The sequence below is a fragment of the Camellia sinensis genome, chromosome 3 (genome assembly GCF_055761805.1).
Source record: "Camellia sinensis isolate YWXY chromosome 3, ASM5576180v1, whole genome shotgun sequence".
Classification (NCBI taxonomy): Eukaryota; Viridiplantae; Streptophyta; class Magnoliopsida; order Ericales; family Theaceae; genus Camellia; species Camellia sinensis.
In genome coordinates, this window is record NC_138963.1 from 159,741,025 (window position 1) to 159,757,279 (window position 16,255).

At 34.3% G+C, this 16,255-nt stretch overlaps 1 protein-coding gene across 1 annotated transcript; it reads right to left on the reverse strand.

Moving 5' to 3' along the window:
* Positions 1-6,122: 6,122 nt before the first annotated feature.
* LOC114281358 (E4 SUMO-protein ligase PIAL2) lies at positions 6,123-15,838 on the reverse strand. Its single transcript, XM_082918544.1, has 8 exons — positions 13,132-15,838; positions 9,600-9,665; positions 9,431-9,513; positions 7,675-7,726; positions 7,519-7,590; positions 6,429-6,496; positions 6,293-6,341; positions 6,123-6,188 (listed from the first exon to the last, which is right to left on the reverse strand). Exons 1-8 carry the CDS (start codon positions 13,162-13,164, stop codon positions 6,123-6,125), a joined length of 489 nt encoding a protein of 162 aa, XP_082774670.1. The 5' UTR covers positions 13,165-15,838.
* Between the last annotated feature and the right edge of the window lie 417 nt (positions 15,839-16,255).

Below are 16,255 nucleotides of genomic sequence, written 5' to 3' on the forward strand. Positions count from 1 at the left end.
TGAGTTTTCTCTTCCTTCTCCTTTGGGCTTCTGCACTTGAGGTAGGGATAACCTACTCTTAACTATGAGTTTTAACATAAAATTTAGTTATTTTGTATCAATGGTTTGATTTGGAAATTTTGGGAAGTTAGGGTTTGAAATTTGAAATGTATACAAGAAGGGTTTTCCATTTTGGGCTCCATATGTTTGTGAGACCTTGAAATTGGGGTTGCTTATGTAATATGAGTGAGATTTGGCATTGAGAGGAATATTTGAGTATAAAAGGGAAAATGCCCTAATTGAATTTAAATGATTAATTTGTATAATTAATTTGGTAAATGATGGAAATATCAAATTGAGTTGAAAATCTTGAAATTGGGCAAATATGGAATTGGATTTGTGAATCACTCACCGGTGGAAAATGTAATAATTTATCTGTTTGGTAAATTTATTATCTGTTTAGAAATAACTGTTTTGGGCTATTGATGGAGGATAGTCTTGATTGTTATAGACACTGCATGATGATTAGATGGATTGAAACTAATCAATTGAATTATGTCATTGAATATGACGGTTGGATTAAAATGTTGAATATGTGAATTGTTGGGTCATTGTATATGCCAACATGTTTAATACATTGTATATGTATCTTTGTATGAGAGGAGATAGGGGATATACTCCATTGTGTGGGAGGAGATAGGGGATGGACTCCATTGATAATTAAGTTGGCCGGAGTATCCTGGGTGAAAGTCTTGAAAATCTTATTTATTTATGAGTGTCGGTTCCCTCAGACTCAGTTTCGTAAAATGGCAAGTGAATGGAAGTGCATCAATGATGTTCATGATTCAAGTATTGATGAACAAGTTGTGGTCTCATTTTGACTTGTTTATATGATAATGAATTATGTTAAATATTTGTCTTGAGTAATAAATGGAAGTGAACGGATATATAGGTACCAATGTTAATTGAATATGGAAAAGGTTTAAGAGGATTTATAAGTGTGAATCAATTATCAAATGCTAATGTTTTGGTTAACTCTCATATTCTATTTAGCATATTCCTACTGGGTTTTGGTTCACCCTACTTGGGACACCATTTTCAGGTACACGTGACATGCCGCCTCTAAGATTGTAGCTTGGGAGATCTCGGGCTGAAGCCTCTGTTTTGGTTGTTTTATTTATGTTTATATGTTTTTATTTCCAAGCCGAGGGCTTTATTTGTAAAGGGCTTCTGACCTTCTTTTGTTGTAACCAAGTGTTGGCTTGAAAAGTTGTAAGCCCGTAGGGCATTTACTTTTGTTGTCAACATGTAACATATATTATAAGAATACTCTGATGAATGGAATATAATACATTTCTTATGTTTTACGGATTCTATAAATGAATGATTTATGTATTATTTTGAGGGCGTGACACTAACAATTAGTACCAATAACAAACATAACAAAAAATTTATAATGGGAGAAAATAATTAAACTCAATACAATAAGAGTAATGCTATTTCAAACCATAAGTTAGACCCACTTTCCAAACCAATGATATAATGGTTAATTAGAATATCTAACTCTCTTTCTCTCGTATTTTCTCTAATTATTAACCAATTACTTTACTGATTATTGAATCTTAAAATTAAATTTCTATATGATTTTTCCATACAATAAAAAGTTACATTATAAAAAAAAAGAATAAAATAAAATAGTAATAATAATCAATATTTTATTTTAACAATGACTGGCGGCTTACGTCATTGTTAAAAATGTAAAAGAATAGTCAATTAAACCAGGGCACCTACGAACTAGTTCTATTAACTAAACTTATTTATTTATAAGTCATGACTGATAATTTGTCACTGTAAATTTATTTATTAATATCCACTATCCTTACTCATATTTACTCACTTACTTATAATAATCCCCCATCCTCTCCTACATGCATAAAACAAGAGAGACTGATAAATTTATCATTGAATAAATCTAAATTTGAAACAAAGGAGACGGTTGATATGTTGTGTAGATCGGCGATGGTGGAGTGTAGATCAACAATGGTAGAGTGTAGATCTGCAACGATGGTGGTGGAAATATAACAGTGAAGGTGGTGGATGGACGACGACAAATGGTGGTGGTAGTGGGCAGACAACAACGACAATGGTGGTAGTGGGTAGACAATGACAACAATGGTGGTTGTGGGTGAACGACGACAACGGTAGTAATGGTGGATAGATGACGATGGAGGTGGCAGGTGGACAATGACATCGGTAGAGATGGTAGACAATGGTGGTGTGAAGCTTTTAGAAAAATGGTGGGGAGAGAGAGAGAGAGAGAGAGAGAGAGAGAGAATATGGAAGAACTTGGTAGGTAATTTAATGAGGGCATGACTTATTGGTGCATTTAAAAAATCAATAGGACTTAATGTTATTTAAGTCTCCATGATGGAACTAATTGATGATTACCCCTAAAAAAAGCTAGAATGTCTTCTTAGTCCATGTTTGGTTAGACCAACTGAATTAGATAGAATTCACATTTCTAGGATGGTTAATCATGAGATATGTTAGTCTCTTTAAATTGTGTATCATATTTCATGTGTTTGGATTGACTTAATAAATTTCTATCAGTTTTATAATTTAATTCATCAGTCCAAATCTCTCATTAGTTCTCCATTTTGTTTCTCCCAATTTAGGATTCAATAAGATCAAACAGTACCTTCTATGACACAACTAGAAATGCAATTGTATGGTTCAATGAATGTGATGGTTTAATTTATTCAATTTATTATGTTTTGTTGTTTTTGGAGAAAGAGAAGAGATGAATGGACACTCACCAACCAAAATTGGTGCATAGTTATATAATCAAACGAAATTGCTTGCAAGGAGTTTCCATCCCTGCAGAAGCCTCTTGCACAGTAAGATTTTCAAATTAAGGATATAGGCCAAACTCTTGCATAATACAACTAGTTTTCTACACGGATAGAACAAAGTTCACTTTTATCTCTAATTGTGTCTATTGTCATTTAAATATAATCACATAATCTTCTGATGATTTTGTTTGTTCAATTAAAAATATAAAACATTAATTTGTAACATTAGGAGAAATATAATGGAAGTTACATATTACATTCATTTAAGAAATAAAAGCAAATTATTTTGAGCCCAATGAAAGCAAAAGCTAGACATACAGGTTTTTGAAGTTTTAGCAAAAGCTTGTTAGAGTGTATGATAGATTTGGGCCAAATTTCATTGTTTAAACACATGTTTTTGCTGTTTTTTAAAAGATTTCTATTGCTAATTAGTTGGTCTTGGAGAATTTGTTTAAGTTTCTAGATTTGAGCTTAACTCAAATATTTTATTTTTTGATAAATTTCATATTGTCTTTGATGTATACTTGATTAGCAAGTCTTACATTTTCATAGCTTATCTTATTTTTGATAAATTTCATATCGTCTTTCCATTAAATTCGTGGTTGTTTTTTACGTTTAATTTTCATCCCTTATAATTCCTTGCATCATGTACCAAAACTATTAAACAATACATTTCTTAACAAAAACTCAACTACACAATTAACTAACTCATATATCATACAATCACCCAAGTTTGTGTCCAATGTGTCTACTTCACACATATAAGTAAGATGCTAAAGTTTTCAAATGTCAGGTGTACATTTTTTAAGGCTTTAGAGTTCAAGGGTCCTTTTAACTTTCAGACAGTTTCTGTTAAAAGCAAGACAAAAAAAATGGTCCAAACATGAACCTTCAACTGTTCTCTATGTCTCAACAACTACTATTCGGATCTCTCATCAAATATATCATCTACAAGACTCAAAAATAACAAATAATAAAAGAGATTTATTGCACATGTAGAGCATAAAAAGGTACAATATATTTAAAGATTTATAAATGAGATTGAAGAGAGAAAGATTAATACATAAATTTCTTAAATTAAAATCGTTGATTATGAATCAATCCTAACTTGGCACAATGACGAGCACTAGTTAGTTCATTAACGAGATTTGTCAAGAAAAAAAAAAAAATTAAGGACACAAAGAAGAAGAAAAAGAAGAAGAAGAGAGAGAGAGATAGGAATTGCACCAATGGTATTGATATTTACGACATGTGATATCTAACAACATGAGACAATGGGGTCATCATCCACTGCATAAGAAGTATGAACACTTCTAAAAAGGTGGCGCATCGATTTCGTGTCCGTGTTACACACTGACACTCACTGGACTGTGACGACCGAGTCTCTTTTCCCTTTCTTTTCATCCTTTCTTCACTCCATTCTCCTTACTCTCATTGGGTTTAAGATGTTCAGAAACTATTTCTAATTATTGTTTTTGGTTCGGTGGTCTAATTTCACCCAGTTCGGAGTGGGCACAGTCGAGTCCGGGACGTCCAGGAATCGAGTCAGAAAAGTCTGGGCTGGAAAACAGAGGCCACACGTGCGGGGGCCCAGGGCCGCATGTGCGGGAGAGGGCCGCACGTGCGGGGAGTATTGTGTTTGGTTGGGTAGCACACTGCTTAAAAAGCAGGTGCAGGAGGATTTCCGCACGTATGGGGATGAAAGTCGCACGTGGGGGAAGGGGGGCTCCGCACGTGCGGGAATGGGTGCCGCACGTGCGGCACTCTGGCAGTCTGAAAACCCTATTTTTCTATCTCATTTTGGCCAAAAATATCTCATTTGCTAACCCATTTCTCTCACTCTAAAAGTCATTTTAGCTCCTCATTCTCTCTAAAAACTTTCAACAAACCTCCAAAACCCTTGATTTCCTTGTGATTCCTTGGGCTTAGGATCATCACCATCCTCCATCCTTGAAGATTAAACTAGAAGTTCTTCTTGGGGTAGTAGAAGAGTGGAAGATCCTCTATTTAAGCTAGGGTTTCATCATTTTCTTCTCCAAAACATTGAGGTAAGGAAATCTCCATGAGTTATATATATATTTATGTTAGATTTGCTTGTTTTTCTTTGGTTCCATTAATGGCACTAAATGTGTAGATTTCCCTCATAAATTCTAGGGTTTCAAATCAAATCACAAATGGGTTTTTGATTCCTCTCTTTCCTTAAACTATACTCTTGAAGCTTTTAACTCATATAATAATAGGTATGCTATTTTGAGAGAACAACCGTCTCAAAAGAGGGGAAATGGCTGCTTTAGCTTTTGACATAAAACCCTAGAAAATATTGTTTTGGGAATTTTGAAAGGTGAAGTCATTTTAGAAATACCTTGTGGTTTTCAAAGATTAGAAAAATGATATTTTCATTACGTTGTGTAGCATAGTGGTGATTTACCTAATGTTATGTGTGACAATCCTCACCTCTAATTAGTGCTACTCTCTGATTGAGCATGATAAGTAATTGAATAGACTGAAATTCTGAACTAAATGCATGAGTATGTTGTTTAATTGCGTTTTTATCTGTTTGTCATTTGAATGGTCTGCTCATGCTTTATCTTTGAACTGCGAATTGAAAGCCTTATCTGCGACCGATTCAGAAATTGATTGGTATTTTATGCTAATTAGAATTTATGTGATTTTATGGTAGGTTTAATTAAAATTCGATTTGAAATGATTAAATTAGATTAAATAACATTAAATTACATTAGATTGTGTTATTACCATATTGCCATTAGTGGGCCACTTTTTGAACCATTGTTTGGAACTCAATTCATACACATTTCATATCATCTCCTCAGCCTTTTCCAAACCCAAACCATGGGAGAGAGAGAGAGTTAGGAGAAGTTTGGAATTCATCTTGAAATCTTGCTTGAATCTAGGGGAATTGAAGGAATTGCATGATTGAGCTTGTATACTTTGAATTCAAGACCTAAGGTAGAGATTTCATCCTCTCATTTGTACATTTGAGTTGCTCTTGCATGGTTCTTTGGATTATTGGAGGTTAGAGTCAAATATGGGTTTAAAGTGTTGAATTGAGGCTTAATTCATGCATGCATGTACATGTTCTTGGAGTTTGAGGTTGTTTTCATAAAATCCTCACATGCATGTCCATTTTCTAGTTATAGTTCATGAATTCATCATGTTTTAGAAGGATTGACTCATTTGATCATGTGTTAGAAGCTTTGAACTCAATTGAATACATGCATGTTAAACGTACATCTTGTTCTTGAATTTGTTTGAAATTCGTGTCTATTTGACTTACCCTTGGGCTTTGAGTTTTTCAAGTTGATGCATCATGACAGTTGGAAGCTGTGGACCAGTGTCCTAATGGGGGTGGGGGAAAACACAAAATGTTTGTTACAATTTGCATTCATTGTGCATAATGTTGTCACATAAAATAACTTCCCCAAAACTAAACAAGCACAAACCATGAACACATTAGTCCTTTTATCCACTCCTTTTCCATTTAACAGAAAGCTACAGAAGTTAAACAACAAAAAGCTGGTCAGAATGAAAATGTAATAATTCAACTTAGCCAAAAACAAGGGAGAAAAAAGGTCATACTTCACTTGTGGGGGTGTTGTGATACATGAAGATGTCTCAATATTATCTGTTTGAGCCACAAATAACCGCTGCAGGAAAAACAAAGGCAAACTAACTAAGCAAGCAACCCACTGAGTGCTTTCAATAAATATTTTTTACCATTTAATAGATAGGAAAAATAACAAGATGAGGAATCAAGAAAATTGAATCAGAAAACACTGATATATCCCTGTCACTTCCCAGAGGGCTCCACAGCCTACTGATCCCCTTACCACCCACAATGGACAGGTATTATGGTCTCAATCCATCTGATCATACCGATTATTTGCACAACAGTGTTCATGACAATGCCATAGGAAAAATAAATAAATAAACAAAAACTGAGAAAATTCTTGATAGCCCTGATTGCTTGGAAAAAAACAAATATTGCTCCAATCTACAGTTGCTTCTTGGAACATAAGCAAGACTTATGACATATATATTAAATTAATTACATTAATACATCGAGTACGAAGAAAAGCTACAAATCAGGTGAAAAAGAAAACTGAACTTGGATAATTATGTTTAACAAAAATGGTCCCATGAATTAAGCTAGGCAATAAAAAGTGGTGTGGAAGGAAAGCTGGACAGTGATCCTAAAAGTCAAGTGGAGTGGACTTTCAAGGAAAGGTACATAATATTAATTAAGAAGTAGCTTAAGAAGAGAATATTTATAACTTCTTGAAAGATAGAGCCACTGTTTGGTGCAGAAGTAAAAGTTCAAACAATAAAGCATGTCAGCCATTTCACATGATTTAAGCTAGTTCCACATCCATTATAACCCTCAGCCCTTCCAATACCTCAAATACATGGGACGACAGCTACATGATGGCCTTATTTTAAATAATTTTGAGAAAGTAGTAGCATGCATTTCAGCAACACAAGTTTGGTGGGTTTGTCACATAGCAGAATGTTTCCCAATTAAATTAGGTCGAGCAAAGAGGATTATAAATATAGGAACCTTGGTAAAACATTTCCACTGAAATCAAATGTATCTCATAAATCACAAAGACTTTGCCTGAGCATATAGAACTTTATTTGTGTTATCCAAAATGGTTTAAACAATACTTACCACTTTATCTTCTGCAGAAGGTTTTGCATTCTTCAAAATATGGAAATCATATGCAAATGTCCCATAGCCAGGCTACAATATAGAACAGAATTATTACCAACTTCTGTTCTACAAAGTAAATGAATAATTAGGTATGAGAGGAAAAGGAAAAACAACCTTAACTTCAAGAAAAGCAAGTATCTGGCCCATTTTCATTCGTGGATAGAATCTGCGCGCAGTGAGACAATTCTAGGCATATAATTCAGTAATGAATGTAATTAATCATTGGCCAACGATTTAACATCTGTCCATGTGGAAATATTCTTAAAGCATATTGTGTAAAAGAAAACTCAATAAGCTACAAAACCAGGTTTAATTAGACGCCTAGTTGTAAGCTCGATCACTTCGAACCTAAGAAGCACGGACACGTGACACGATACGGATACGACACAGACACACCGACACATTAATTTTCAAAAAATGCAGGACACGACACATGAGGGACACGCATGAAATATATAATTTTATATATTTATTATATATTATATACATAAATATATCATTCAAAGATAATAAAAAATGCAATATGACACTAATTCCTATAAATTTATATGGGTTTTGTTTTATAATTGTATCTTAAGTTGTTTTGTTCAAATTTATAATTAGTTTCACATGTGTTTAATCGATAGACACGTGTGTTTCAGCGATTTACACTTGTGTCATCCGAGTGTCCAAAGAGTGTCTGAATTTTTTTTAAAAATTTAAAAATAGAACACGTTTTGAAGAGTGTCGGACACGTGTCCTAAGACTGTCGGTGTCCGACACGGACATGACACGGATACGTCACCTTCTTAGAAGTGTCCGTGCTTTCGAACCATTTTAATCACACTGCCTGATAAACAGTCACCAAACTGACCAAGAAAAATGCCAAAATAAACATAATAATTGCTCACTCACCAACAAAGGCTATCATAAAATGTTATTTGTAAAAAAGTAAAAAAATAAAATAAAATGCAACAAATTTATCCCCTCCCTTAGTTCACATAAGTTGGTCTTTGTACAATGCATAACAACATAATACAGAAACTCGATCTGACAATTGGTCAACTTTTGACCACTATGGAAAATAATATATTATAGAAGAGACACAGAACTCAAACAAGACGAGTGTCATTGAACACTAAGTTTGCTTATACCGACATAAATAGGCTATGCAGGTCAGAAGCTTGGTTTTTTTAGATTGGGTAGGTATATGATTTTGTATGTCTGCACAATACCCTTGGCCTTTCCAATAATATGGCCTCAACTACAAATTTTTCTCATCAATTTTGGGGGAAAAAGAGGCCTACCATCACACAGGTTGCACCCCTGGTCCAAAAGGGGTGAAGTGGAATAAGAGATTCACATTACTAGGCCTATCATGCTGGTGTTTGGAACATTGGAAGAAAAATATTCATATTTCATGAACATGACATGGTTAAATATTGCATCCTTGCAACTAGAAAAAGGTGAACTAGTCAGGAGATGCAGCATACATCTTGTCTTCCACCGACCTAGCTCATACAATGGATAAAAATAACCAAAGAAAGATAATTGATCCCCTATAATAGCAGTCAACTGTGGTACATATACAGCCTTGCGCAAGACTCTGCCTATAATTGGCTTTTAAAAAACTAGGAAGATTAAGAAGAAATGTCTGATTGAAACAACCAAGCCAATGAGAGACTTTTCCAACCATCAATGTAGGTAGACTGTAATAAAACATGTAATTTCAGTAACCATTATGATACACACAGTATTGCATGGAAAAATTGAACTAAAAGAAAATTAGTATTCTATTAATCTCATATTAGTAAAAGATATATGTACAACAGAATATAACTTACACCCAAAGAGGAAGGGGATGGGAGGCAGAGGACAAAAAAGTTTCTACCTTGACATAATTGTTGAGATAGTTTGGAGATAATTGTTCGCTTCAGTGTTCATATCTCTTACACTGCAGAAGCTGCTCCCTATCTAAATATACAGAAAGAAAACTTATAAGATATAAGTAGGAAAAGAATTGCACAAAAAAGTCAAGCAGACTCAGTAGACTGCAAAACCTCATCTGCAAGACTAAGAAGTTCTTCGGAATCCTTGTCGGCAAACCATCCATTCTTACAAGCATTCTGCCAAATAAAAGACTAGGTAAGTACGAAACTATGGGCATTGTTAGAGATATAGAATGAAAGAGAGATTTAAAAGGCATAAACTCAATAAAACACATGCACAAACTAATGAAATCAGGATATCAAAACTTTCAAGTTAAATAAATAGATAGATAAATAAAAACAAAAAATTGAGGAGAGGTCTCCGTGCATGCTATACATAGCATGACAAGTTCGGACTTCAGACCTGCCCCTAAGCATCAATAGTGGCATTGAACAGGAGATGTTGCCATGATCAGCATCCAAAACATGTCCTAATTTATTGTACATAATTAACAACTAATTAATTCATAATCTTCAAAGGGAGGAAAAAACAAAAAAAAAACACTAAATTTAAAGCCTTTTTCTTCTCTATATATCAAATGCCACTAAAGAAAACACTTATTGTTTGGGCAATGCATGCTCGAGCAAGGCAGGCGATGATTCAACAATGGAGAGAGAGATCCTGAGAGCTTCACCCAAAGTGCACTTGAGTGGGCCAGAAAATTTCAAAATCATTACACGACCTGGTCTGGAAAATATAAATAGGGTATTTATTTGCTTTTCAATTTGATACACACAAAAAACACACAGATTTATAATTTAGCCCTAGCCTCCCTAGAGCCCTTGAATCCGTAGAAAGAAGACTTTGCCTGCATATTTTTAGAGAAGAATATTGTGTTGATGGACTTTGATTTGTGAAATCTTCTTAACTGTTTTGATAAAAAACCACATATACACTTCATCACTCATTGCGCATTGGTTATTCCTACCATATGACCAATTAAGATGGAGCCACTAGTAGTGGAGATCTAGACAAAAGAAGACTACCAGCGAAGTCGGAGTCACTTGCAACTTGCCAGTGGGGTTTGAGCTAGCAAGCTTGAAGGTGAAGATGGCAAGGCTAACGCATTCAAAGTTGGGTCATAAGTCGTTACTTTGGATCTTTATATTAAATTCTTGATCTAGTGGATTTTGAAGGGCAGAAATCATTCTGATTGTTCACCCCATGGGATGGATTATTATTCCCATGAGTTTTCCACATCAATCATTGTGTCTCTTATTCTTGATTTATTTATTACTGTGATTTTGTGTGGAGGAAATATGCTTGGTTTCAAGAAAAATAATTGAATTGATTAATCCACGGTTTGAAATTTTCAATTAGTACTTAGTTCACAAGCCGAGTTCAGCACAAACGTACCTGCCTCAGCCTTCTCATTTGGTAACAGAGCTTCTTGGCCTGTTTGGTGTAAAACCTGAATAGATCCTGTTAACCATGTTTACGGAGACAGATATGCCTAGTGAAGGTGACTTTGTCTCATGGTTACAATTATATTTGTTGGAAAGTTCACATAAGAGCCCCTTATTGAAGTCTATTAATGCTCATGTTTGGTTATCTGTTGAAAATGGATAAAGACCAATAGTGTCAAACCTTAGTGGTGAACAAAAACCAAAAACTGCTACCAAAAACCAAAACCTGTTAACCTTACTCTGAATTCATGTTTTCTAGTAGTACTAATGAAATTACTACGATCTGGAACAAAGGAATGCTACTACCCCCTATCTTCCATAACTAGAGCAGATATAGACTAGAGGCTATACGGAATGAGTCTTGAACTATGGCACTATGGATCCCTTTGTTTAGTTGTCATTTGTGCCTGGCACAGGCACTAATGAATCAAATTCAGTAACATTCAAGATCCAAAATTATCATCAGTAAAATTCAAAATGAAAAGTTCATCTTCATTGCGATATTCTTGGTAATTCTCTGTTTTACCAAATCCCCATTTCTCCACTGCATTTATACAGGGAAAGATGTCAATTAATAAGATAAAAATCACACATCATCAATGCTTACAATAGTTTGGCAAAGTTTTGGGTTATGCTTCACTACGACATTCTTGTTAATTTTTTTTCTTTTACCAATAACTCAATTCATTACTCAAATTACACAGGGTGAATGTTGAACTATGTAACAGATATTACAAATTATCCTAAATGAATTAGGATTAATAGAATTGCATAGCATGATTACCTGAGCGATATTCAGACTGATGCATTCAATCCTAGAGATCACAATTGGAGAATATCATATCCAAATGAAAGCAACTATGGGCCCAATATTGAGATGTCTTTTGCCATTTTATATCTTCCCACTTAGAACTTAAGGCCTATCTTGTCTCCATAAACAGCTGTTACAACTAATTTTAGCATGAATCTAACAAATGTAAGTCAGCATAACATTTCAGATAATTAGATAGTCCATTTCAAATCATTAAAAATTACCACAATAGCACATCCCATCATGGAAATGGTGGAACCTCATGTCAATGGTGGAACCTCATGTCATCTCTAACCACAATCTAGCTACAATCACCCTACCTATGTATGTTATATGGTAAGGCTAAATGAAAAGAAAATAAATAAAAGTTCAGAGACCACATAAACAAAGAGAGCTGGGGTCTGTGAACTTGCTAACAGAAGGAGACCTCAAAACAGCCTGCAAGGAGGAACTACTCAAAGAGAAGATGCCCACAGCTAACTAAAACGAAGGCAAGAAATAATGGCAGTAGTAGAGCATCAGGTATCTACAAGGATCCTCAAATAGCCAAGCATGGTATCCAAGAAGAATCAGGAGGCTAGTCCAACTAGCAAGGATGATCACATGAGCAAAGGAATCAATCCAAATCATAACCTAAGTAATCGATTCTATTTTTTATTTTATTTTTTTGAATAACCTAAGTAGAAAAACCTATAAAATAAGTACATATTAAAAAAAATACTTAAAAATATTCAAATAAATATATTTATAAATCACAGTCATTCTAGATAAGATTCACATCATACAAATTTTAAATGTATATCATATAATTCATTTTCAGATAAATTTTTTTGTGAATATCATATATCATATATCAACAAAATAAAAATAAAATTGCTCCTGTCAAACGCATAGATGATGTGAAAGCTTTGGAGGAAGCAATTGCAAGCTGAAGAGGAATAGCAAACTACAGACCAGATTTGAGAAGATTGCAAACAATACTAACTGATACATGCAGAAAATCAGCCAGCACAAATTATTATTGAACAAAAATATTATTATGAGTATTGTTCCTTTCTTTAGAATATATATATATATATATATATATATATATAATTTTTTTTGACACATCCGAGCCATGTCTATAATGTAAAGTGTACTAGCTATAATATGCAAAAAACGATCAAATTTCTCCTAAGATACAGAAACTGGCAGACAGTGCACTATACAAGCATTCTGATCTATATTCTCAGCAGACATAATAACTGAAACATAATATAATCCATCTGAACAAGTAAATAATAATAAAACAGAAGATCATACTACAACACCCACCTTGGCATGGCAGAAGATTGTTCAACCACTACATGTTTGATTTGAGGAAACATTGAACTGAGTACAACAAACCTGGATCGAACACCACTTGAAAAAGGGCACCATGAGGCATAGAACAAAGCAGCAGTATATACATTTGTCTGACTAGAGCTCAAAGATCTGTCAAGAGATTCCCCGTCCATCTTTGAAGGGAACAAAAATTATACGAGCACGTCAAAATGTAAAAATGAAATAAAATACAAAAAAACATACATAAATCTACATGTTGTCAGGTGTTCTAAGTAATTCATGTGCAAATTTTAAATCCCTGACACATTCTACAAAAACCAGTCATTTTAATCAACAAAGATCACCACCACCACCACCACCACCACCACCACCATTGACATAAGCAAAACAAAAAAGACAAAGCAGATCTTGAATTAAATATTAAATTTGATTAATCAACAAAGATCACCACCACCACCATCATTAACATAAGCAAAACAAAAAAGACAAAGCAGATCTTGAATTGAATATTAAATTTGATTAAAAACTAAAAAAAAAGAGCCAATGAGATAATTTTTTGACAATTCATATTTATTATTGGGTAGTTCAAGATTCTATTATTCAAATTGGCCCATATAATGAGTTTGATTGTTTAGGAAACTATGAGAGTTCAAGTAATAAGCAGACCCTATTTATTGTGCAGATGCAAAAACATGTCAATCTCTGCAAGTTTTACAGGTGATTTCAAATTCAATAATTGTAATTGCCAAATAATAATAATAAATAATATTTCAAGTTAACAAACATAAAGCATTTCATCCTTTCATTGAGGGAAGCTGTATTATAGTCCACAAAATTGCACAAATATTGAAAGTACAACCAAGACGAAGTGGAAAGGCAACAGGAAAATTATAACAACAGATATCCAGCTTCAAAGGGAAGCCAATCCTATTGCACTCTCAACCTCAGCTCAAAACGACCATGGGCAAACTGGTGGTACACATGACTATTCTCTGTATGGGGTAAACATCCACCAAAAATCCTCAGTTAATTTTTATAACTTCCTAGTGGAGAAACATTGCTACCAACAGACCAGAGTTTTCACCAGAATTCTACATCCTAACATAAGACGGAAAACTTCTCACCAGAAAGAGAGATGAATAAATGCTGAAATGAAGCCATGGAAACTTCATTAATCGTTGACATGAATGAATTAACCTTATTGGGTTGACCATTCTGATAGAACCAGAGAGTGCAAAAGTTACAAATTATTACACAAAACAAAACTTACCACGAATAAGTAGAATGGAACATGCAACCATTTTAATGGTTCATTTTACAATCCTAATGGGGTTATCAATTCATAATCAAGCCTTAACATATATAAAGGCATATTTTCTTAATGGGGGTTATGATCTTGATGGTGTTATCAATTCATGATCAGGCCTTAACATATATAAAGGCACATCATCTTAATTTATAGACTTACCAAACGGGCCTTAACATATATAAAGGCACATCTTCTTAATTTATAGATTTACCAAACAATGTGTTCCCACCCATTAGCTCTTATCTGCCAGTCTGCATCTCTTCACCAAAACTTCAATTCTAGTTTTTTGTCCTCTTCTGCTGATTATTAATCCAGCATATTCAGCTTGAAACATATAGCCTCACACCTACAATATTTTATGTCATAAAGCATGGCTGGGCTTCCACATACTTCAGTAAGTATGTAGGTTTCAAGAATTATTTCTTATACATAGAGAAAAATGACGTGGGGGGAAGCTTGCAACAAATGAACCAAATAGAAATGGAGATGAATGCATTCAAAATCTCCAGATCCAGCTATCAAGGTTGTCTAAACATAGGTGCTAAAGACGACAAAGCCTTGATGCGGATTTTACATTGCATCGGGGTAGGAAAGAAAAAAAGGACATGTTCAGTTCCTGATGAAACAAGTATAATCATTATTATTTAGGTCAATTTTCGGGGCACTTTCACAGGTTTGGGAGTAGTGCAAAACATCTTCAGAAGTGGCCTCCTATGTTTAGGCTGAATCCTTAAATAAAATCCTCTCTCAATTAACAGCTGAACATGACTTCCCATTCATGCCTATATGCAAAGGAAATGCAGATATGCAAATCCTACATTTTTTTTTTTTTTTTTGAACTTGGTATCTAACCCCAATGGACGAACTGTTGCCGAGGACCAATCCCATCATCCACTAGCAGGGCCCAATTAAAGTTGGGGCTTTGATTGTTTGCCTAGGAGGTCTCAAACCTGAGACCGTGGAGAGAGCACATCCCAGGCCCCAAGCCTTCACCACCAGACCAACCCTTTGGGGTTTGCAAATCCTTACTCATTACAGACTCAAGGAAGCACTTGCAAACCCTTTGGCAGAGTATGTCAATTCATACATAATTTCTGGCATGAATTTTGTGCATCATCCCAACGATACAATCACCACACGCATTCATTTCACTCAAACAGGAGGGAGATACCAAGGTATTCATATATCACCATATTCAAACAAATTAAAGGTTGTCCTAGTAGATATATAGGATTTATATGGTTATACAAACAAATGCATATAATATCCTAAAACCCTAAATTAAGCCACGAGACAAAGCAAGTTCGGACCCAACAACAAAACGTGGTAATGCGTGGATGATGGGGAAAGAGATATTTTTAATCCTCCTTGATGCCAACAAAAAAATCACAGGCATAAAATCCTAAAAAAGTTTATATAACTCACAATAAAAATAAAAACAAACACGATTATTTATCAACCATAAAACACAATGAATTGATAGGCCCTAATACTGTAAAATAAAAACCAACCTATGTAATTAATATACAAAAAAAAGAGAGGATAAAATGGGGAATATTTATTTGGAAAAAAAAGAAAAGAAGAAGTAAACAAAAATGAATAGATCGAAAGGGGCATCTACACAGAGATAATTGAATTGAAAAAATACTCATACTTGAATAGGCAAAGAATAGGAGATCGTAAAGGGGCATTGACCCTGTAGATCATTGACCCTGTAGATCGTGAATAAACGAATTGGCCATGCCTTTGTGTGTTTTGCAAGAGAAAGAGAGAGAAAGGCCACACCTTTGTGTGTTTTGCAAGAGAGGGATTAGAGGAAAACTAGAGCACCAAAAAAAAAGGAAAAAATGGGTGGGGGAAAATTAGTAGGGTTTTTTT